This window comes from Stegostoma tigrinum, chromosome 20 (genome assembly GCF_030684315.1).
Source record: "Stegostoma tigrinum isolate sSteTig4 chromosome 20, sSteTig4.hap1, whole genome shotgun sequence".
Taxonomy (NCBI): Eukaryota; Metazoa; Chordata; class Chondrichthyes; order Orectolobiformes; family Stegostomatidae; genus Stegostoma; species Stegostoma tigrinum.
The window spans coordinates 45520753-45546472 of NC_081373.1; the positions used below are offsets into that span (position 1 = coordinate 45520753).

The following is a 25720-nucleotide window of genomic DNA, read 5'->3' on the forward strand; positions in this document are numbered from 1 at the left end:
AAATGACTACTAGACACACTTGTGGGATGTGTGGTCCTGATGTTCACTTTTACAAGTGAACTTTAACCATTTTGGGTATTTGGTGTAAATGGTTAAGGAAAAAGCAGAATTTGTAAGTGCTTTTAATTACTGGATGGTGTACATTAATTCAACATTTATATACCCTTATGTTGTATGAGTGCCATACATAAAGGTACTTTTGATTAAGATGAGTCGATCTGGCTAAAAAAAGTGTCACTGCAGCTGTGGCTGTGGTCAATTGGCAATTTCTTTTCGTGACAATAACTTGTCAAGTTTCTGCAGCTTTGCTTCAGTAAAAGCGAACTCAACAAAAAGTTTGTACAATTCCCCAGGCCACATGGAATCAAACACACAGTTAAATTTAATGAGAATGGTTGAATGATAACATTACAGGGATCAACCTAAAAATTAGTAATGATGCTAAACACCGTTTCCACGAGAACTAACTTTGCAAAGTAGCAATTTTAAATCCAAAACAGGAAAAGCACGCTCCAAACATAGCAAAGAAATGAACAGCATTTATTAGCTTCAGCGTGAATTTCAGAGTCAATTTTATAAACACTTTTGGACATAACATTATACGTGTGAAATACTTGGTGCATTTCAAAACAAAATATTAACCACCTTATTTCACCTAAATGTACAAAATGTGTTAAATAATCCAGTTCTCAGAAACTGGTAATAAAAACTTGAAAGCAACATATTGTTTATTCTAAATAATTTATACAGACTCCAGGATTGTAGTAGTCTCACGTTGTCACCTCATGTCCATGATGATGATATTCATATCTTTTACAATGATGTGTTTGCAAGTCTGAAAGAAAAATCAGTCATGAGTTTGGCATGTACAGTTCTGTTCACAAAGTACTGCATTAAATAAGCAACCATCCAGAAAAATGCTCCTACTAAATGCTGTGTCTTTCGTCTACTTTCTAGCCTTCTTTTAACTTTGGAGCTTTGTGTGAAATTCAGGTCTTTCTCCTATAGGAAAGATGTTGCAAAACTTGAAAGGGTTCAGAAAAGATTTACAAGAATGTTGCCAGGGTTGGTGGTTTGAGCTATAGGGAGAAGCTCAACCGGCCTGGCAGCATCTGTGAAGATAAATCAGAGTTAACGTTTTGGATCCGGTGACCCATCCTCAGATCCCTGGATGACATGTCCATCCTGGGCCTCCTCCAGTGTCACAACGACACTACCCGCAAACTGGAGGAGCAACACCTCATATACCATCTCGGGAGCGTACAGACTGACGGCCCGAACATAGGATTCACCAGTTTTAAAATCTCCCCACCCCTGCCTCATCCAAGTCCAACCCTCCCTCTCATTCCCACCTCCTTTGACGCAACCTGTCCATCTTCTTTCCCACCTGTCCACCCCACCCTTCCCACTGACCAGTCTCCACTATACCCCCCACTTGCATCCACCTATCACCGTCCCACCCTCCTCCCTCTATTTATTGCCCAGCTCCCTTCCCCTTCCCCAGTCCTGATGAAGGGTGTAAACCTGAAGCGTCAACTTTCTTGCTCCTCTGATGCTGCCCGACCTGCTGTGTTCCTCCAGCTCCACACTGTATTGACCCGGATCAATAGATGACATTATCAGACCTTCACCTTGAACACCTTGTTTAAATGAAATTCAAGGCACACTATACAATTTTGATCATTTTACAAACAAAGTCAGAAATTGCTGGAGAAGCTCAGCCGGTCTGGCAGTAACTGTGGAGAGAAAAACAGAACTCACATCTCAAGTCCTGTGACCCGTCTTCGGAACTAGAAGCAACTGGGAAAAGGTGGTATGATGACTGGGGTGTGCAAAGGACTGGGGAGGTAGGTGGAGTGGGAACCGGGAGAGAGAGAGAAAATACAGGGTGAGCGAAGAGAGGAGTTGTTGGCTGGAAGTCAGGAAAACCGGCAATAATGTAAAGTAGGAATTAACTGTGTAGAAAGCAGCCCAAGTCATGATGGTACCTGGGTGTGGGGCTAAGCAATACCCATGTCACATTGTGTCTGATTGAAAGGTACATACAAAGTTTGAGCATATTTCTACTAAAATTAAACTTCAGTTTGCATTTTCTTACCTAATTCTGAAAAGTCAACTTAAAAATAGCATAAATTCAAAAGTCTAAGATAATTGTTGGAAGCATTTGGAAATGATAGTTGTATCTGATAAAAGATTGTACATACTTGGTACAAAGGTGGCTCCTTCGAATGTGGGTGAAAGCCTTGCTTTCGGCAGGAGGACACTTCCTGTACCCCCGCAGCAGTCAGGCGGAAGGCTCCAGTTCTAGAAAACATCAGAAGTTGATCAATAGTTTTTACCGATTATACCCAAAGATAAATAAACCATACTCATCTGTGCATTGGACACTACCAATACAAATCAAAAGTCAAGTTTATACAAATTCCAGAAGTGAAATTTAAAAATTAGGAGGTATGTATAATTCCAGCAGCAGGATTATTGATTGTGTACAAGGTCATATCTGCAATTGTATTCACTGCTGCTTTCTAAGGAACATGGGTTGGAATATGAGTCACCGTGGGACAATCTCAAACCAATAACATTGACCATAAACAAATCAGATGATTTATTGGATGTGTTATTCCTCTGGTTTGATTTTTCCACTGTGCCTCTGTCAAGGATAAACCAGAAGAATAACACATTCAATAAATCATCTCATTTGCTTATGGTCAATGTTATTAGAAAAAGCCACAGTCCAGTTCATTTTCTTTATGAGAGAGAACATACAGCTCAATGCAAGAACCCAGCAACTCCACCTCCTCGTGCAGTCTATGGGAGCTTGAAATGGGAACTTGGGAATAGTGAATGACCGGGGAAACTTCAAAGGACACCTGTAATCATCTTTTCTTCACAGGCATTTCTTGGATTAATTTGGAATGATCGACATTATGGTCAGGGATACTTGTGCCATGATTTGTAATCGACATAGTTGTCATTGTATGTGCTATGTAGTGCAGTCTTTATTCTGGAATTGGTGAGTGCCTGATTAATAAAGCAATTGCCCTGAAGGGCCTCAGTTCACAACGTGTTTAACACGCTTGCCTTCATTTCTCAGACCTTTTGAGTAGAGGAGCTGGGACGTCATGTTGAGGTTGTACAGTATGTTAGTGAGACCTTTTCTGGAGTACTGCATCTAGTTTTGATTGCCCTGCTATAGGAAGGATATTATTAAACTGGACAGGGTTCAGAAAATATTTACCGGCATATTGCTGGGAATGGAGGGCTTGCAATATAAAAATAAATGCTGGAACTTTTTCCACTGGTGTGTAGGAGGTTGACAGGTAACCTTATTGAGGTTTATAAAATCATGAGGGACATAGTTAAGATGACTGACAAGGGTCTTTTCCCTGAGGTGGGGAAGGTCCAAACTTGAGGGTTTATTCTTAAGGTGAGAGGAGAAAAAGGTCATGAGCAGCAACTTTTTTTTTTTTTTTTTTTACACAGAGTGTGGTTCATGTGTGGAATGAACTGTCAGTCGAAGTGGAGGATACAGGTACAGTTCCAACATTTAAAAGACATTTGGATAAGTACAAGAAGAGGGAAGGCTTTGAAGGATATGGGCCAAATGCAGTCAGGTGGGACAAGTTTAGTTCAGGAACGTGGTCAGCACGGACTAGTTGGGCTGAAGGCTCTGTTTCCGTGTGGTATGACTCTGTGACACTACTCAGTGCACTCTGGGCATGCTTGCAGCCATTTCTCATTTCCATTGCACATTCCCAATCAGAAGGAGGTGAAAGGCAGCAGAGTGAGTGGCCTAAGATCAGGTTACAGCTCCGTTTGTTACTCTTGGTGCCCCAACAACGTTCGTCTCCCTTTCTGCATTGCACTCCCTAACCAATCTCAATGCCCAAGCTTTCATGTTGAGTCGGTGCCCTTCACAGTAATCATGGTCTCTGCATTCCAACTTGCCTTCCCTAACAGTGGTACCTGATAAACCCCATGACTTCTGGTACACAGATTGCCCTCTCATCAGGACTGACTGTGGTCCTTTCCCCTGACTAACTTGGAACAACAGTATCCAATGCTGACCAAGCAGATCCCTGACCGATTTCTATGCAGCTCATTGATCGACTTACCGCTCAACCCCATATTGGTTCAACTATAGGGAGGTGATGGCCTAGTGGTATTATCGCTGGACGATTAATCCAGAGACCCAGATGATGTTCTGGGAACACAGGTTCGAATCACTTCAGGACAGATGATGGAATTTGAATATTTTGAATAAACTATCTGAAATTGAGAATCTAATGATGGCCATGAATCCATTGTCAATTGTTGGGAAAAAACCCACCTGGTTCACTAATGCCCTTTTAAGGAAGGAAACTGCCATCCTTACCCGGTCTGGCCTCCATGTGACTCCAAACCCACAGAAATGTGGCTGATTCTTAACTGCCCCCTCGGCAATTAGGGGTGGGCAATAAATGCCGCCTGGTCAGCGATGCCCTCATCCCATGAATGAATAAAGAGAATTCCAGACTCTAAACACATTCTGTATAAAAAACCTTACCCATTATGTTTCCTTTGAACTCCCCCCGCTCCCCCCCCCCCCCACCTTAAATGCATGCTCCCTAGTTTTGGGGTAGAACGATGGCTCAATGGTTAGCACTGCAGCCTGACAGCGCCAGGGACCCGGGTTCGATTCCACTCTCGGGGGCAACTGTCTGTGTGGAGCTTGCACATTCTCCCCGTGTCTGTATGGGTTTCATCCAGGTGCTCCAGTTTCCTCCCACAGTCCAAAGATGTGCAGGCTAGGTGCATTGGACATACTAAATTCCCCACTGTGTTCAGGGATGTTTAAATTAGATGGGTTATAGGGGGATGGGTTTGGGCGGGATGCTCCGAGGGTCAGTGTGAACTGGTTGAGCTGAAGGGCCTGTTTCCATACCATAGGGGTTCCATGATCATAGGCCTGCAGAACTGACAATGGCTCCTCCCAGGACTATAATTAGATGGATCCCTGGATCATGATTGCAACAAGTAGCTGACTAACAATGACCATGTCCTGGATGGAGATCAGATGCTGTCCCTGACAGAATTTGGTGGGATCCCTGACTGATCACTGTCCCCCTTGATGGGCCAAGGACAATTTAGCACCTCAGACATTGAGACAGTCATTTGATTGGTGCATATGCAGTGTGTTTGCCTCATAAGCTGCTGGCACATGGTACAGGTACAAGGCTGGCATAGCATAATGCCGTACAGCGAGATGTCCATCCCCTTGACTGATCATTGCTGACAAACCTGCCCGGCTGACTGTGCTGAAAGCTAAACACAAAACCGAACCACAGTTTGCCTGTAAGGTCTGAATGGAATGACAATGCGCAAAAAGGCAGGATATGGTAAGACAGAGATGCTGTGAGTGTTCAAGTAAGTGCAGAGTTAGTGACTGTTACAGAAGCAAGCTAAGATCCTTAAGGTATACCTTCTTCTGATGCATGTGATCAATGGCTGACCTGCATACCTAGTAGGAGCATTGCAGTGTAAGGTGTCAGTGAGCTCCAACTTGCAGTAGTGAGGTGCTGAGCCATATCACAAGTTGATCCAAGATATGCCATAATGACAAGGCTGGTACATTACCATTGCCAATTTCCTTGGATGAAAGGTGCAAGTGCACACTGCCCACAACACATGCCCTGCAATGTTGGGCAATGCTAGCCAAGACAAAAGCATGGAAAAGATGCCTTTTTGGAATTAGCGCCATCTAGCTTCTTTCTAAAGACTTGGCATCTCTATGCAGGCTGCATCGAAATGAGGCAACTTTAGGTAATAATGAGATGTTAATGCACACAAGCCTCTCATTACCCAGCAATAAGATGTGCATCTTGCTGCTAAAACTTTGTGGAAAATCAGACATCTTGTTTTCTGGATATCAAGAATATAATATTCATTCTCATTGTATTTTCCAATTTTTGGGCCATTGCACACGTTGTTCAGAATCTGAGAAAATTTAGCACAGTGTTTCTACTTGTGAGAAAAAGCAGAAGTACAGACCGTCAACATAAGATGTTCAGCAATAAAAACAAAAAGGGATTCAGAAGAAGCCCTTCTTAGCCCAGAGAGTGGCGAGAATTGGGAACTCATCACCAAAAGGAGCAGTCAAGGCAAAAAGATGCACGTAGGACAAAGATGGAACATGTACAGGAGAGAAGACAGCATTTTGTTGATAGAGTTTGATGAGGTGGAATACGAGAGATATTTTGATTTAGGGGTACTGCTGGAGAATTGCAAATATTATACACTTAGATGAAAGCCCAATAACTACGGCCCGGTCAATTTAATCTCAGTGGTGGAAAAGTTTTTAGAAACTGCATTCCAGGTTAAAATTAATACCACAGAATATGCAAACAACTGAAAAAGCCAACACTGATTTGTTAGTGTCAAATCATCATCAGCTACCATGCTTGAGATTTTTGATTAGGTAACAGAGAAGGTTGGTGTGGGTAACACTCCTGACATGGCATATAGAGTCCTCAAGAAAAAGCATTTAATAAAGTACTGCAGAACAGTTGTGATAAACGACAGATCTCATGGAACAAAAGGAACAGTGGCAACATGGATACAAAATTGGCTGAGACAGGCAACAGAGAATAATGTTTAATGAATCAAACAAATAGAAAATAGAAATTGCTGGAGAACCTCAGCAGGTCCAGCAGCACCTGTGGAGAAGAGTGATTGTTAATGGATGGTTTCCAGACTGGAAGGTGGTTGGGCTTGGCAGGGCTGGGTGTTAGGACCCCTGTTCATCCTGATCTATACTAATGGCCGACACCTTGGCGTACAGAAAATGGTTTCAAAGTTGTGTATTATCTACAAATTTAGAACTACTGTGCACCATGAGGAGATATTGTAGAATTTCATTTACACACTGGAAGAACAGGCAGACAAATTATTAAGGGAAGAGAGTGAAGTGACTCATTTTGATCAAAAGAATGAGGAAAGAGAACCTTAAATAAAGGGTGCAATTTCTAATGATGGTGCAAGAAATGAGGGAGCTGGGGTGTATATGTACACAAATCATTGAAGGCAGTGGAACAAAGTTGAACAAGTGGCTAAGAAGGCAGATTGCTTTCCTGGATTTTATAGATTGGAGCGTAGAGAACAAAAGCCAGGAAGCAATGTTGAACCTGTGGAAAACACTAGCTCGATCTCATCTAGGGCAGTGTGTCAAATCCTTGGAAGTGCCTTTAGGAAGGGCATGAAGGTATTAGAAAGGGTGCAGAAAAGATCCACAAGGATGATTCCAGGGGTAAGAAACTTCATTTCTATAGAAAGGTTGGAGACCATTCTCCTTGGAAAAGAGAAGGAAGGTTGAGTGGGAGATTTGGTAGAGGCATTAAAAATCATAAAGGGGCCTGGAGCAATGCTCTTGCTAAGCTGCTTTGCCATGTAGCCACTTGCAGACCTATAGGGGTCACTTCCACACGATGACCATGATGATCTGCCCAGCGGAAATAGTAAAAGGGTAAACTTAGGTCAGGGTGGAGTAAATATTCCCACTCATGGATAGATTGAGAACCAAAAGGGCACAGACTTAAGGTTTCATGTGAAATAGCCAATGGTGAAGGAAAGCTCTGCCTTAGAATATGGAGGACTCAGGCTCCACTGGGATTTTCCAAAAGGGAAATCAATCATTGTCTTTACAGAGAAAGTTCTGCAAGGTTACCCGAAAAGGCAAAGCAGTGGCATTAGTTAAATTGCTTCTTCAGAGGCCAATCACAGACAGATTTGAATGGCTGAATGGCCTCAATGTATACTGTAACCATTAATTGATTCTATGAAAATCAAGTGGAACATAAAGACTGGATGGGTTAATGGACTGCTTCTATACTGTATATTCAATAAATATCAGTTTAAGAAACCTTCCTGACCTAGTATTTCTAGACCATGCAGAGGATAGTGATGATAGGAAATGAATGAAGCCGTCATCATTATTTCAATGGGAGTCATGACTTGAGTTTGATGGAGATCTGATTAACTGGTGAAAACATGCGAGCAATTGCCTATCTATACACTAGGCCAAAAGGACTGAAAAACACCAAAATTGAGTAGCTACAGGAAATCAAGATATGCAAGTTATGGGTCATTTTATAAATCCTCATTACTGATAGGAGCTATGGCTACTGAATGGTACAGCTCAGAAATCTAAAGCCTATGCACGATTTTTCATTCTATTAGTAAGTTATGATTAAGAGTTATCACTTTTATATAGTGCCTTCCATCATGTCAGAATGTTCCACAAAGCCCTTCTGTAACCGTATTATAACACATGAAATGCTACAATCATTGGTACACAGCAAGATTCCATATGTGGCAATTTGATAGGGTGAAAATAATCTGTTTTAGTAATGTTAGTTGAAGGATAAATGATGCCCAGAACAGTGAGCCAAATTCCCCTGTCCTCTGTCTAAATAAAGACATGGATACTTTACATCCAGCTAAGAGGTAGGCAGGACCTTGGTTTCACATCATTCAAACATTCCCAACTGAGAACAGAGAACAGTCTCTTCAGCACTGCATTGGAGTGTCAAACTAGAAGATGCACTCTTATCACTGGAGTGCGACTTAAACCATAACCTTTGGGTCAGAAACAAAAGTGCTACAAGTAAGTCAAAGCCGACAAAGGGCAGCAGAACCCAAATTTGCAATATGTGCTTCGTGCACACAAGGTACCCAGAGGACAGCACCAGGTCATACTCATTGTTAATTCAGGCCTTTTCAAATCATTCCAGTGAGTCCCCAAATTATAAGTTCAGAAAATATTAGATTCTGATTAGCCAAGTAAAACCAGGGAAACCAACATGCTCATGGCCTCACACAGAGCAGGAACACAGCAGTTCATACTGGCTTGCTTTTTGAAAAACAAAACCAACTTACTCATTGTGTTTAGGAGCACACACAATTGCAATGGACTCAGGCAGCATCAGCTGGTAAGAGCAGTGAGTATGAAGATCGACACTTGACAGAAATGCAGTCTGTGTTGGATGAGTCTGTAAAGAGATGGCTTTTTGAAAAATCCTCCTTTAATGCAAATGTCATACACAAACATTTTGTGAGTTTAATCAATAGTTGTGCATCTTTTCTCCTTCTAAACAGCAAGATAGTCACAGGAAGCATTTTCCTATCTCTTCCAACAAAAATCAGTATTGGGTTGGTGCACCATGAGATACACTTGTTCCCTGACAAACAGCAGTCATGAAGTACCTTACAGAACACAGCCGAGATTACATACAGAGATTCTTCCATCGTAGCTTTCTCTTAATTCTGTCAACAACTAACTCAGCCAACATACTATCTAGTGAAGTTTAAGCATGTACCTCAAAGATTTACAGACAGAAACCCTAAGGGTGAGATCCCCATCGTCTGGAAAATCCTGTCAGTTTGGAGGGAGAAGACTAGCCAGCTCATTTGTTTCTCTCTGCAACCTTTCTATTGCTCCACACCTTCCAACATCTATCAATTCTTCCCTTAAACGATCCAACACACTCTTCCTGTGGCAGAGTGGCACATACTCAAACCACTTTGCAAAAACTCAATTTCAAAGTTTTCTCTTACATTTTTTTGCACCGGTAAAAATAATGAAAGAATCTCAAGTATCTCCTTCAGATGATAGTACTTCACCTTAGCACAATCCTGGTAAAACTTCAAGGGTTGGGGCCCCTGCTATTTTCTGACTATTTGGAGACATATTGAGGGCACAATCTCCACATCTGCAGATGATACCAAGCCACAGAGAATAGTGAGTTGTGAGGATGGTGTTTGGTGACTTTAGAGGGGCATTGGACAGCAGGCTAAATGGGTACGTAACCCAGATGAATTTTAATGCAGGGAAATGTGAGGTAATGCATTTTGGCTGAAGAAATGTGGACAGGCAATACAGGCTCAATGTTACAACCTTGAAGGGAGTACAAGAGCAGAAGAACCTCAGGGTTCGAGATCATAATTCTCTCAAGGTGGCCGGTTGAAATAGTTAACAAAAAAATCCAAAGAACTGTGGATGCTGGAAATCAGAAACAAAAGAAAGAGCCTCTGGAAAAACTCAGAGGTCTGGAGGCATCTGTGATGAGAAAGCAGAGTCAATGTTTCAGGTTCAGTGTCCCTCTTCAGAACATAAATTGAAACAGTTGTCAAAGGTTATAGGATTTTCGGGTTTATAAATAGGGGCTTAGAGTAAAAAAGCAAGGAAGTGATGCTACACCTCAACAAATCATTGGTCAGACTATATTTAGTGTACTGTGTTCAGTTTGGGGTACCTTGTTTAAGGAAAAGTGTTAAAGCATTGAAGAGTGCAAAGGAAATTTACTGGAATAATAAATACCAAAAATGAGGTAGATAGAAAGAAAGACTAGGGAGACTGGGATTATTCTCCTTGAATCATAGAAGATTGAGACAGGACGTTACTGTGTTCAAAATGACGAACAATTTTGACAGGGTAAAGAAGGATACCCAAAACAGAATATGAGTCAGTAACTAGGGATCACAGTTTAACGACTGCTAGTGAAAGAGCTAGGAGTGACATGAGGAGAACCTTCTTTACCTGCAGAGTTGTTAGGATTTGGAATGTGTTGTCTGGTGGAGGAGATTCTACAGAAGGTTTCAAGAGAGCTGGATATACATTTGAAAGTGATAAACTTAGACAGCTATGGAGATAGGGCTGGAGAATGTGACAAGCTGAGTATCCCTTTCAGGAGCTGGAACAGACAAATGGGGCAACTTCCTCTTTCTGTACTGTAAAATTCTAAGATTTTATGATTCCTGGCAACATCGCTAAGCCAAGGAATGGTTATTTTCCTCTCTCTATCACCCTGCACTTACCCTTCCTTTCTAACCTTATCTCTACCATCCACAACTTCTATCTTCCTCCCGCGTTCCCTCATTCATAGAGCATAGAAAAGTACAGCACAGTACAGGCCCTTCAGCCCACGATGTTGTGCCGTGGAATAATCCTAATCCAAAAATAAAATAACCTAACCTACATTCCCTTCAATTTACTGCTGGACATGCACATGGACAGCAGTTGCTTAAATGTCACTAATGACTCAGCTTCCATGACTTCGACTGGCAAAGTATTCCATGCGCTCACAACTCCCTGGGTGAAGAACCTCCCTCTGACATCTCCTCTATACCTTCCTCCTAACGCCTTAAAACTATGACCCCTCGTGGCAGTCAATCCTGCCCTGGGGAAAAGTCTCTGGCTATCGACTCTATCCATGCCTCTCATTACCCAGTACACCTTGATCAGGTCACCTCTCTTCCTCCTTCTCTCCAGAGAGAAAAGTCCGAGCTCAGTCAACCTCTCCTCGTAAGACAAGCCCTCCAGTCTAGGCAGCATCCTGGTAAACCTCCTTTGCACCCTCTCCAAAGCCTCCACATCTTTCCTAAAATAGGGCGACCAGAACTGGACACAATATTCCAAGTGTGGTCTCACCAGGGTTTTGTACAGCTGCAGCATAACCTCGCGGCTCTTAAACTCGATCCCCCTGTTAATGAAAGCCAAAACACCATATGTTTCTTCACAACCTTATCCACTTGGGTGGCAACTTTGAGGGAGCTATGCACTTGAACACCAAGATCCCGCTGTTCCTCCACACTGCCAAGAATCCTGCCTTTAATCCTATAGTCAGCATTTAAGTTCGACCTTCCAAAATGCATCACTTCGCATTTATTCAGGTTGAACTCCATCTGCATTCTGTCAATGTCTCGCCGAAGCCTGCAATAGCCCTCGATACTATCAACGGCACCTCCAACCTTTGTGTCATCAGCGAACATACTAACCCACCCCTCAACCTCCTTTTAAGGAGCCTTGGTGAATTTCTGCAGTGCTTCTTGTAGGCAGTGCACACCACTACTGAGTGTTGGGGATGGAGGGAGTGGATGCTCGTGGATGTGATGGGAATGAAATGGGCTGCTTTGTCCTGGACAGGTATCAAGTTTCTTCAGTGTTTTTAGAGCTGCACCCATCCAGGCAGGGGGGAGTATTCCAATACACTCTGACTTGTGCCTTGTAGGTGGTGGGCAGCTTTGGGGAGTCAGGAGGCTAGTTATTCGCTGCAACACCATGTTAGCCTCTCCAGACACACTATCATCTTGACATACCTAACCTGCAATACTTCCACTAGTCACCCCAAAAACAAAACTTAGTCAACCTACTAGGATATGCATTTGAACAACAGATCAGAGATCCCGTTTCAATATACTGCTCCAAGTGTTAAAAGCCTAGTGTGCACAAAAATTATAGCCAGGACCGGTATGGTGGCTTCTTGCTTGCATTTATTGTCCATCCCTAGTTGCCTTTCAGAAGGTGGTGGTGAGCTGCCGTCTTAAGCCGCTGCAGTCCATGTGCTGTAAGTAGACCCACAATGCCATTAGGGAGGGAACTGCAGGATTTTGATCCAGCAACAATAAAGGAAAAAGAAAATATATTTGCAAGTCAGGATAATGAGGGCAACTTTAAGCAGATAATATTCTCATGTGTCTGCTGCCTCGTCCTTCTAGGTGGAAGTGGTTCTGGATTTGAAAAAGCACTTTTTAAAAGGAGCCTTGGTGAATTTCTGCAGTGCTTCTTGTAGGCAGTGCACACTACTACTGAGTGTTGGGGATGGAGGGAGTGGATGCTCGTGGATGTGTTGGAAATGAAATGGGCTGCTTTGTCCTGGACAGGTATCAAGCTTCTTCAGTGTTTTTAGAGCTGCACCCATCCAGGCAAGTAGGGAGTATTCCAATACACTCCTGACTTGTGCCTTGTAGATGGTGGGCAGCTTTGGGGAGTCAGGAGGCTAGTTGTTCGCTGCAATATTCCTAGCTTCTGACCTGCTCTTCTAGCCACTGTATTTATGTGACTTTTTCAATTTAGTTTCTGGTCAATGGTAGCCCCATGGATGTTGATAGTGAGGGATTCAGTAATGTTAATACCATTGAATGTCAAGGGACGATGGTTAGGTTCTCTCTTAATGAAGCCACAAATGCTACTCACCATGTTTCCAACCAAGCCAGGATACTCTCCAGGTCTATGCTTGCTCAATAAGGGCATGAACTGTTTCATAACGAACTTGATTTTTTAAAGATTTCCTTTCAGTGTTGTTACAGCAGAAATTTGCTAATATATTAGTTTAGATAAACAGTTTAAATATATATAAATTAGTATCTCACAGTGCTTCAATTCCTTGAAAAACATGGCACCTACCTTGCAGCATGAGAATATTCATGTCATTAACTTACATGGATCCAGCCCAGAGTGATGAGGCCATGCTGGTCCTGAATAGTAAACAGTTCTTCTTCATTCTCTGTGTCACAATAATCTGGTCCTCCAGACTGTTTGGGTATTATCACATGTGTAATTATGAACTTATCATGTGTCTATAAAAAGAGAATGACAAGAGAATCATAAGCTTCAGTTCTAAAAGGCTGATCTCATTGCTTTGGATACTCTCATAAATGGTCTTCCATCTAGAGAAAAACCAACACTAGATTATGTAAAGAAAATGAAAGGGGATCTGCTGGCAAAAGTCAAACTGCCAAGAAAAGGACTACCTCTGAGTAACAAATCAGGTAGAAAGCAAAAACAGTTGTGCTTCAACAGTTACAATCATCCATTGTCTTTATTTTGATATAAAATGAGGGTCTATCCTTCTTAATGGACAAGCATATGGACGTACACGGAATAGTGTAGGTTAGATGGGCTTGAGATCGATATGACAGGCAGGCACAACATCGAGGGCCGAAGGACCTGTACTGTGCTGTAATGTTCTACGTTCTATGTAATGGACATGAATGGAACCAGTGTTTTGAAGCACTAAGTCCGCTAAAGGAAAAACAAATTTCATTTAAGTATTAAAATCTGATAACTATCGATGACTGTTGATATAAAAGCATGTGAGCAAAGCAGTAAATTTGCGTTCAGGATTAATCATTTACAAACACTATGTCAAGCATTCCTACAACTATTTCCATTCCTGACGGCACATATCGTGGAGACAACAGAAATGTAACAAGGCCAGTGCCCAAAAAGACAAGATCCTCCACTCCATCTCAGTACCATGATTAAACTCCTTTCAGAGAAGAGAAACAGGATACAAACTGCTGAAAAAAGATTTAAAGATGACAATATTTGTGTCATGGAATATGCTGAAAGATTTCCAGAATACAAATAGAAGAAAGTAAAGCACAGCATTAGAAGAAAATAAAAGATAGTTACACTCATCATATATCAGCACTGCAAAGCCTCAGTTTGACTCTCTGATTAACATCCCTGACCTGTCTCTTGGACAGAAAGCAGAATCGGAGATTTACCAAGGAGCTCACTGTTGGGCTAAAGGGTTGCAGCAGCAGCGCGAGCGGGAGCTTGGAGCAGGAGCCTGTCGGGAAGCCGGTGAGTCACTGTTTTTGAATCGTTAAAAAACTTCTCGTGAATAGGCGGAGGGACGCTGAGCAGGAGCCGACACGGGACTGGTGAGTGATTGAGGTAATATATTTGTGTGGTTGCGTTACCCGAAACACTACTCGGGTAGTATCTCCCACCCATCCTCCTCCTCTAACCAAAAAAAAAGGTTCTGTGTGCCTGATTGGTAAGGTAACAAGTTTATTTTTTATTCTTTATTTTTTTTTTAAGTCTTTGGGAATTTAGAATAATGGGAACGGAGGTCAGGGCAGTTGAATGTTCCTCCTGCAGAATGTGGGAGGTAAGGGTCACCACTAGTGTCCCTGCTGACTACATCTGCGGGAAGTGCACCCAACTCCAGCTCCTTGAAAACCGCGTTAGGGATCTGGAGCTGGAGCTGGATGAACTTAGAATCATTTGGGAGGCAGAGGGGGTTATTGAGAGGAGTTACAGGGAGGTAGTCACTCCTCAGGTACAAGAAAAAGGCAGATGGGTTACGGTCAGGGGACGGAACGGGAACCGGCAGGCAGTGCAGGGATCCCCTGTGGCCATTCCCCTCAACAATAAGTATACCGTTTTGGATAGTGTTGGGGGGGTACGACTTACCAGGGGAAAGCAGTGGGACACAGGTCTCTGGCACAGAGTCTGTCCCTGCTGCTCAGAAGGGAAGGGGGAAGAGGAGCAGAGCAGTAGTCATTGGGGGCTCCATAGTTAGGGGGATAGATAGGAGGTTCTGTGGGGACGAGACTGACTCACGGTTGGTGCGTTGCCTCCCAGGTGCCAGGGTGCATGATGTCGCTTGTCGTGTTTTTGGGATCCTTAAGGGGGAGGGGGAGCAGCCCCAAATCATGGTCCACATTGGCACCAATGACATAAGTAGGAAGAGAGATGGGGATTTAAGGCGGAAATTCAGGGAGCTAGGATGGAAGCTGAGAGCTAGGACGAACAAAGTTGTTGTCTCTGGTTTGTTGCCCGTGCCACGTGCTAGTGAGGAGAGGAATAGGGAGAGAAAGGAGTTGAACACGTGGCTACAGGGATGGTGCAGGAGGGAGGGTTTTGGATTCTTGGATAATTGGGGCTCGTTCTGGGGTAGGTGGGACCTCCACAAGCAAGATGGTCTTCACCTGAACCAGAGGGGTACCAATATCCTGGGGGGAAAATTTGCTAAGGCTGTTCGGGTGGGTTTAAACTAATTCAGCAGGGGGATGGGAACCAAAATTGTAGTTCGAGTATAGAAAAGTTTGAGAGTAGGGATGTCCGAAATAAAGTTTCAGGGAGGCAAGATGGCACCGGCAAGCAAGAAGTTGGTTTGAAGTGTGTCTACTTCAATGCCAGGAGCATCCAGAATAAGGTGAGTGAACTTGCAGCATGGATTAGTACCTGGGACTTCGATGTTGTGGTCATTTCGGAGACATGGATAGAGCAGGGACAGGAATGGTTGTTGCAGGTTCCAGGATTTAGATGTTTCAGTAAGAACAGAGAAGATGGTAAAAGGGGCAGAGGTGTGGCATTGTTGGTCAAGGACAGTATTACAGTTGCAGAAAAGATGTCTGGGGACTCGTCAACTGAGGTTAGAAACAGGAAAGGAGAGGTCACCGTGTTGAGAGTTTTCTATAGGCCTTTGAATAGTTCCAGAGATGTAGAGGAAAGGATAGCAAAGATGATTCTCAATAGGAGTGAGAGAGACAGGGTAGTTGTCATGGGGAACTTCAACTTTCCAGATATTGACTGGGAACACTATAGTTCAAGTACTATAGATGGGTCAGTTTTTGTCCAGAGAGTGCAGGAGGGCTTCCTGACACAGTATGTAGATAGGCCAACAAGGGGCGAAGCCACATTAGATTTCGTACTGGGTAATGAGCCCGGCCAAGTGTTAGGTTTGGAAGTAGGTGAGGACTTTGGTGATAGCGATCACAATTCTGTTATGTTTACTTCAGTGATGGAAAGGGATAGGTGTATACCACTGGGCAAGAGTTATAGCTGGGGGAAAGGCAATTACGATGAGATTAGGCAAGATTTAGGGAGCATAGGATGGCGAAGGAAACTGCAGGGGATGGGCAGTTTAGAAACGTGGAGCTTATTCAAGGAAAAGCTCCTGTGTGTCCTAGATAAATATGTACCTGTCAGGCAGGGAGGAAGCTGTAGAGTACGGGAGCCGTGGTTTACGACGCAGGTGGAATCTCTGGTCAAGAGGAAGAAGGCGGCTTATGTTAGGATGAGATATGAAGGCTCAGTTAGGGCGCTTGAGGGCTACAAGGTATCCAGGAAAGACCTAAAGAGACAGCTCAGAAGAGCCAGGAGGAGACATGAGAAGTTGTTGGCGGATAGGATCGGGGTAAACCCTAAGGCTTTCTATAGATATTTAAGGAATAAAAGAATGACAAAAGTAAGATTAGGCCCAATTAAGGATAGTAGTGGTAAGTTGTGTGTGGAGTCAGATGATATAGGGGAAGTGCTAAATGAATATTTTTTCAACAATATTCACTCTAGAAAACGACAATGTTGTCGAGGAAAATACTGAGATACAGGCTACTAGACTAGGTGGGATTGAGGTTCACACGGAAGAGGTATTAGAAATCCTGCAGAAGGTGTAGATAGATAAGTCCCCTGGGCTGCATGGGATTTATCCTCGGATCCTCTGGGAAGCCAGGGAGGAGATTGCCGAGCCTTTGGCATTGATGTTTAACTCGTCATTGTCTACAGGAATAGTGCCAGGTGACTGGAGGATAGCAAATGTGGTTTCCCTGTTCAAGAAGGGGAGTAGAGACAACCCTGGTAATTATAGACCAGTGAGCCTTACCTCAGTTGTTGGTGAAGTGTTGGAAAAGGTTATAAGGGATAGGATTTATAATCATCTAGAAAAGAATAAATTGATTAGGGATAGTCAGCACGGTTTTGTGAAGGGAAGGCCGTGCCTCACAAACCTTATTGAGTTCTTTGAGAAGGTGACCAAACAGGTAGATGAGAGTAAACCAGTTGATGTGGTGTATATGGATTTCAGCAAGGCGTTCGATAAGGTTCCCCACAATAGGCTATTGTAAAAAAACTCGGAGGAATGGAATTGTGGGAGATATAGCAGTTTGGATCGGAAATTGGCTTTCTGAAAGAAGACAGAGGATGGTGGTTGATGGGAAATGTTCATCCTGGAGACCAGTTACTAGTGGTGTACCGCAAGGGTCGGTGTTGGGTCCGCTGCTGTTTGTCATTTTTATAAATGACCTGTATGAGGGCATAGAAGGATGGGTTAGTAAATTTGCAGAGGAGTTGTGGATAGTGACAGAGGATGCTGTAGGTTGCAGAGAGACATAGATAAGCTGCAGAGCTGGGCTGAGAGGTGGCAAATGGAGTTTAATGCAGACAAGCGTGAGGTGATGCACTTTGGTAGAAGTAACCGGAAGGCAAAGTACAGGGCTAATGGTAAGATTCTTACTAGTGTAGATGAGCAGAGAGATCTCGGTATCCATGTACACAGATCCTTGAAAGTTGCCACCCAGGTTGACAGGGCTGTTAAGAAGGCATACACTGTTTTAGCTTTTATTAATAGAGGGATCGAGTTCCAGAACCAAGAGGTTATGGTGAAGCTGTACAAAACTCTGGTGTGGTCGCACTTGGAGTATTGTGTACAGTTCTGGTCACCGCATTATAAGAAGGATGTGGAAGCTTTGGAAAGGGTGCAGAGGAGATTTACTAGGATGTTGCCTGGTATGGAGGGAAGGTCTTACGAGGAAAAGCTGAGGGACTTGAGGCTGTTTTCATTAGAGAGAAGAAGGTTGAGAGGTGACTTAATTGAAACAGATAAAATGATCAGAGGGTTAGATAGGGTGGATAGGGAGAGCCTTTTTCCTAGGATGGTGACGGCGAGCACGAGGGGGCACAGCTTTAAATTGAGGGGTGAAAGATATAGGACAGATGTCAGAGGTAGTTTCTTTACTCAGAGAGTAGTAAGGGAATGGAACGCTTTGCCTGCAACGGTAGTAGATTCGCCAACTTTAGGAACATTTAAGTCGTCATTGGACAAGCATGTGGACGTACATGGAATAGTGTAGGTTAGATGGGCTTAAGATCGGTATGGCAGGTCGGCACAACATCGAGGGCCGAAGGGCCTGTACTGTGCTGTAATGTTCTATGTAAAGAAGCCATAGAGGGTATAGAATCCCTTCAGTTTGGGAACAAGTCATCCAGCTCATCAAGTTCACATTGACTCCATGAATATTATTCCACCCAGACCCACTACCCTACCCTATATTCTCCATTGTTAACCTACCTAGTTTGCACATTTCTGGGCAATATGGGCAATCTAGCATGGCCAATCCACCTAGACTGCGCATCTTTGGATTGTGGGAGGTAACCAGAGCACCCAGAGGAAACCCATGCAGACATGGGGAGAACGTGCAAACTCCACACAGACAGTTGTCCAAGAGTGGAATCAAATCCAGGTCCCTGGTGCCGTGAGGCAGCAATACTAACCACTGAGCCACTATGCTGCAAGTTTCGCAGTGGAAATATTACTATCCAGGCAGACATTTCTGCCCTTGAATTCAAAATCTTCCAACACTTCTCATTTATTCTAAATAATTTTTGCTGCTAGTTAACTGAAAGAGAATCGCATCCATATAGTATCATTGCCAACCCAGAGACACCCCTAACTGCTTTATAGGAACCTTGAGGTGTAGTCAATGCTGTAACGTAAGAAATGGGGCAGCCGATTAACATGCAGCAAGATCCTACAATCAACAATTAAATAAATAAAGCAGACGAGCTGTTTTTGGTGTTTTCAGAAAAACAGCACATTGGCACAAAATCCAACCTCCCACCCCACTGGATGGCTCAATGCACCTCGTAACCAATGAAGGGATTTTTAACTGCAGTTACTGTTGTGCAGCCAATCGAAGTACAGTGCACTCCCCACAAACAGGAACATGATAATGACCAGTTCATGTGTTTCCCTGTGACGTTAACAGAAGGATAAATATTGACCAGGACAACTTGCCCAGCTCTTCTTTATAACAGTGCTCTGGAATATTTGATGTCCAACAGGTTTCAGAGATGGAGTCTTGGTTTGATATCTCATTTGGAAAATAGTGCCTACAACAGCACAGCAGTTACTTCCCTGAGGGGGAAGTATTATACTTTGGTCAGCTCTTCTTTGAGTAGCATTAGGGATCTTTTATGGTCTTCTGAGAAACCAAGTGAGACCGTGGTTTAAGATGGCATCCAAAAGACAGCATTCTCTGGCAATGTTGCACTCCCTCAGTACTGTGAAGCACCAACCTATAATATTCTGAAGTGGAGCCTTAGAAATGAAAGTCACAGCACAGAGCCATGAATGACACCATAAATAGAGCAGATCAACATAAATATAATAAAACAAAGAACTGTAGATGATGGAAGATCTGAAATAAAACAGGAATTGCAGGAGAAAGTCAGTGTGGCAGCATCTACGGACAGAAAGCAGTGTTAATGTTTCAAGACCAGTGATTCCTCATCAGAATTATGCTTCGTACACATCTCCACAATAGGTTAGAGGAGGGGATTCCTCCATCTGTCCATGTGTAGGAAGCACTGGCCACATTCAGTTATTACATTCGTAAGCAAGATAAAAGATATAAACATGAGACAGGGTCAGGGTTACCAAAATATAGCTCAAAGCCTTGAAACTTTCCATCTGATGTTTATACTTATTTTGCCATAAAATACACAGCCCATTTTGACAAATATAATGAAAGTCATGCACTAAATGGGACAACCTGTACAGCGTAAGAGCAGGAAGCAGAGGACTTGGCTGCTGACAAAGATTAACATGGTATTTCTTTTCTATTTGGACAGTTTATACAGTGAAGCAAAATAAAAACTATACCAAACAAGATTGTCACTGCAAGACCCATTGCTGACAATTAATACTAACTCCAGGACTGGTAGAAAGAAGGGAACATGAAAATGATTCTTTTCTTCTGAGGCTTACCAGCTTTCCGCTGAGAATTCCACAGGTTTCTACTCCTCGCGCTGTATTAGTCTCAGCCTGCATCAAAAATCTTTGGCAAAGGTTTTTCGGAAGGACAATATGTTGAAGACCATCGACACTCTGCCCTGTAAAACATAGTTAAGTAGAAATTAGTAATGTACCTGATCACTACTAATGATATAGAGAACATCTTAGAAGTTTAATTTGCAGAAGTAACATGAAATTAATTTTATCTGAATCAGTTTATAGTAACTTTACCAATGCTACACCATGTACAGCACTAACATTCAGTCTGTGCAATTAGAGTTCAGACGTGTGGACATAATTATTAAGTATTCAGCACATACTGCCCTCAGGGTCGAGCCAGAGTGCTGCCTCAAAAACGGTCAAAATTCCACTGATTTCATCAGCTCCATAATTACAGGGGTCAGTTAGCTGGTGTGCAATGCAATGATGCCAGCAGTGTGGGTTCAATTCCTGCACTGGCTGAGGTTACCAATAAGGGCACTCCTTCTCCAACTCACTCCTTGTGTGAGCATCTCGGATTAAACCACCAGCAAGGATCATGGTAGGTCTGTGTGACTTCCATTTATCTGCCTGGCTTTCTTTATCCCTGCCTATCAATAATCTATCAGACCAGATCACCCCTTTGGGGTAAGCACCCATTGGTAATGTCAGGATGCACGTAAGCTATTTAAGAGATAATGGTTAATTATAAGCCTTTTAAATTTGCAATCTAAGTTTAAAACCTAATTGTTAAACGTCAGATCATCAATTGTGGTAGATACCGGATATAATCCAAAGAACTGTACTTTTTTAAAATTCGAACTAATTTTCACCAGTGTTAGTTTGGCTGCTTGGTAGCACTCTCACTTGGAGTCAGAAATTTATGAACTCAAGTCTCACTCCAAATACTTAAGTACGTAAACTAGACTGATATTTCAGTTGATATTCTTGCAAGAGAACAACAAACTAAGGGTCCTGATATGTGCCCCCGAAAGGACAATAGTACACCCCATGTGACTGTGCTTCAAAAGGAAAGCAGGAAATCTTTCCCTAGTGTGATACTTATCCCTCAATCAACATGACTACAGTAGCTCATCTCACCAAAGTGGCAGATAATTTAAAGCTTACACTAAGTGGAGAGAGAAGAAATGGTCAGGAAGCTAATAGATAATGAAACCTTACGAAGCTGAAAGTCGATAAGTTGGGTCCAGATGGTCTGCATGCTAGGTTTCTAAATGAAGCAAAGAATAGAAATAGCAGAGACGTAGTTATATTAATCAGTTCTCTGTGGATGCTGGGTAGTGCCAATAGACTGGAGGATTGCTAATGTATTCTTCAAGAAATGAAAGAAGAATGTACTGCAAAACAGCAAACAAATCAGTCTGAGACTTAGCATCACAGAAGATTTTAGAAACTATTATCAGTGAAAAAATAAGTTTTCATTTGGAAAGGCATGACTTAATTAATGAGAGCCAGCATTGACCTGTTCAAGAGAAACTAACTGATTGGTTATTCCACACAGTTGCAATCTCACGCAGAGTGCGTGCTTTCATTCTGGCAATTCTCCTGTCACGGAGAACGATGGGAAGCAGACAAACTGCTCTCCACAACACAACCCAGGGGAACTGAGACGCCCTGCCAATTTACACAGCAATGTGCTGCTGAGTTTGGACAGTGAACAGTCAACAATGACGGTCAGTCATTTGACAGCTGCTGACATAGGATGACAAATGGATACAGGTCAGATGTCGAGTAAGATGTCAAGTGCGAAAAGGTGCCAAGAGGTAGGTGCCAGGTAAGTAGAATACTGTGGGCACAGGGTAATATTACAGAGGCTAGAATCCCAAGCTGGTAGTGGATAGAGTGCATAGGGTGCCATGGGTAGAATGGGTGGAGGCGCTATTTCCAGTGGCGGGTGAGGGGTGGAGGATGCAGGTGGTGAGTGGGTCTGGAGCAGGGGGAAAGGGTTTGGGACTGCAATCTGGAGCAGGGGGAGAAAGGGTTTGGGACTGCAATCTGGAGCAGGGGGAGAAAGGGTTTGGGACTGCAGACTGGAGCATGGGGAAAGGGTTTGGCACCATGATCATGGAACATTAGACAGATTCAAGGTGATTAACAACCTAATAACAATTAACAATTAACAACCTGGTCCCGTCTTCTTCTTATCTGCTAAATACTTACGAGCAGAGGAGCTCTGTGGTTTTAGGGACCTGTCCACTGGAGGACACCATCCTGGCTGGGCATCACTTGACACGTGGCTGGAAGCATTCACTGCTTGCCATACAGACGCAGGAGGCTCGTTCTGTTCACATGCTGCTGCAGTGCAGGTTAACCTTCCCCCATCGCTCTGTTCCGACATTCTCAGCTTCAGCTCTTTCTGTCTCTCCTTCTGAAAATCCTGTCTCTTCAGCTGCTCTTCAAAGAAATGAAACTGTTGCACTTCCAATTGCTGCTGCCGAATCCTGGCCACACGTAATTTTTCTTCTTCAATCAATTTGTTATGTTGCTGCCTTTCGGAATCACTGTCTTTGGCTTTGCTCTGTGAAAATCAAACAAGCATTTGTTCCTTTAAAATAAAGAAGTGACAGAACAGTCCAGCAGAATGAAGAACTGCATTTATAGTTAACTCTTTACTATCATCTATTAAACAATTGCAAATATAAAAGGTACTCTTGATTATTTCATCTTCTGATAGGAGAAATTTAATTAACATAGCTTACCATCTGCACAGATTTGTGTACTCTCCAACTGTATGTAGTCAATGATGCTTTCAAAAAGAAATATGTGCTTTAAATGTAATTGTCACAAAAATAGCAGAGTGAATACTGGACTTTTACCTAACACACCTCAAAACAGAATAGAATTGAAAGTCTGAGTAACAGTACACTGCACTGTGCTCCTTTAAGCTTCAGAAAACAGCCAGAAACAGTCCAATATTTTACTTACGAGCCTAATGTGGATAATTTGGCACCAAAATTAATGTGCATGCTCTTCCAATCACTATTTTTAGAAAGGTTAGAGGAAATATTTCAGCGTAGGGTTTCACCTTTCAAGTGATATTGGGGCCAGAATACAAGGTGGTACTGAATTGTACTTGACACTGGTCAGAAAGATGAATTAAGTCATCAACTAGCATTAGATTGGAAAAGCCTCTTCATCTGGGCTGCTGACAGGTATTTAAACTCTTGAGACATGATAGTCTACTGGATTAAGGCACCATTCGATGATTTATTAAGACACAGTTTCTGGTCAGAGTTTGCTAATGTCAGTTATTCAGGTCACAAATTGAAACTCAGCGGCCTCATTAGGATTCAAGAGGGCTCAGTGGCCCTGGGCTAATGCAGGGGAGAAATAATCCAGGAATCTTGTTGCTGATCATTACGCTGGTTAGACATTTGTGGATGCATAGGTACAGAGCAATAGCAAGGTCAGACGGTTCGGTTCTGCTATTGTCTGTCACATGGAGATAAGTTAGAAAATGGTCTATCAAATCCAGTTCAGACAGGTGGAGTGACAGTCTGCTTCCTGTGAGGATATCACATAAAATAGGTTAAGGATACCTTTACCCAGTTTCTGATCACTGCCAGGAGCACCAAATTCAAGCTCATTGGCACTGTCACTCTGGAAGCTCTGAGCCTCCCTGCACTAGGATTGGAGCTTGTTTGGTGGTCTTACTAAGTGCCTAAAAATTACAATGGTTCACTACACTTTCAGTTTCTTTTCGCCAAGTAAGTTTCAAATTTGGCTGGTCAATCATAGTGAATACCCTCTGCATGTAATACCAGAGTGGTTTCTGTGGTCTAGGAATGCATACTGCAGGATAAATGTGCACTTACAGAAAAGTAAATTCACTGGGAGGGGAGGATGAATCAAGCATACAATTCTTTTCAAGCGCCCTAGAATGAATCCAAATGCAAGTATATTTGTTGCAGTTTTTAGAGGCAATTTTCTTTGGATATGTGGATATTTTGACCTTGATTATGTTAATAACTGACCATTAATTAATTGAAGAGCAAATTGGCCAGGCTGCGCTTCCAGCAGGGAGCAGTGGTCAAATGTCACTTAGAGAATAAATCAGTACCAAGGCATTATAAGCCTGGCTGTCCGCTGTTTTTGATCACAGCATCCTAAAGGTAATACGAAAAGACTTGTTTTTGTGTACAGGCAGTCCCCAGGGTGCGAGTGGGTTGCGTTCCTGAGTTCCTTCACAAGTCAAGTTGTATGCAAGTGGAATCACAATGCACAACAAGACAATATAGCCATTCAGAAGTACAGCAAATGTTCATATGTTGAATCTTTAAAACTGCACCCTGGTATGGGATAACAAGATGCAGAGCTGAATGATCAGAGTAGGCCGAGCAGCTCATTATGGGATCACATTCATAAGTACGAGAGCTCACAAGTCAAACATTCGTAATCTCCTGGAGGACCTTTCACAGCTTCAGAGCTACGCACTTACAGCCCATTTCTACACAGCGAGGATTCGAGAACAGCAAGAAAATAAAGGGCCAGATAATTTGTTTTAAGCGTTGATTGAGGGTTAATTGTTGATTAGGAGAAATTCGCCGTAAGAGCCAGCAGCAGAATGCCTCAGCTGGTGAGCAATAGGATGATGTCACCACCCAAACTCGTGAGGCCTACAGATTCAGCCTATGATGTAATCTGAACAGGCCAACAAGCAACACACAGCATACATTAGATTTTATGAGATGAGCTTCCCACTATGGATCTTCCCCTACACAATGGTGGCCAGCAACCACGGCCATTTTTCATTTCAGATTTTGTTTCGAGCTGATGAATGATGGAACGGTCTCGTTGGGCTGAATGACCGACTCTAGGCCTTACTTTCAATCATCTTTTTCAAGAGTTACAAAGAGATTGCATTGAAATGGAGGGCCTTGAAAAAGGCTGTGAGCTTCCAGAGCCTGCCTGCCATTCCTCATTGGATGCAGAGTGCGTTCTCTGTCTGCCAAATGACCAATCCAGCAAAAACACACATCATGTGACAGCTCCTGGCAACCTATCGGGTTTCATCAATATCAGGGCTCGAAATGCGAAATGTTAAAAAGAGAGAAAAACAGGACCTGGAGAAGGCCAATCAGATCATTGAGCCTGCTTCACCATTCAATATGGTCGTAGGTAATCCTCTTTCTAAACACCACACTACCACCTGACATCTTTAGTTTGTAGGAATCTATCTTAGTTATTAAACATATTCAATGATTCAGCCTCCATAGAATTTACTGCAGTAGAGAATTCCACAGGTTCATTTGCCAAGTGAAGAAATTTCTCCACATCTCAGTCCTAAATGGTCTACCCTGTATTCTCTGATGTTGAAC

The 25720-nt window shown here is 42.9% G+C and overlaps 1 protein-coding gene across 5 annotated transcripts in view; it reads right to left on the minus strand.

Annotated features, from left to right (window-relative positions):
- Window positions 1-290: 290 nt before the first annotated feature.
- stambpl1 (STAM binding protein-like 1) overlaps window positions 291-25720 on the minus strand; it is a 50144-nt gene continuing 24714 nt past the window's right edge. For 2 of the 5 annotated variants that reach the window (XM_048551193.2, XM_048551197.2), the window contains 6 exons: window positions 22563-22920; window positions 20376-20500; window positions 13255-13392; window positions 8914-9026; window positions 2205-2304; window positions 296-835 (listed from right to left, as the gene is read on the minus strand). In XM_048551193.2, the coding sequence (XP_048407150.1) occupies window positions 779-835; window positions 2205-2304; window positions 8914-9026; window positions 13255-13392; window positions 20376-20500; window positions 22563-22920 (891 nt within the window). In that variant the 3' untranslated portion in view covers window positions 296-778. Of the gene's footprint in view, window positions 836-2204; window positions 2305-8913; window positions 9027-13254; window positions 13393-20375; window positions 20501-22562; window positions 22921-25720 lie in introns of all 5 variants that reach the window. The other 3 variants (XM_048551195.2, XM_048551194.2, XM_048551196.2) reach the window with 3 other exon arrangements.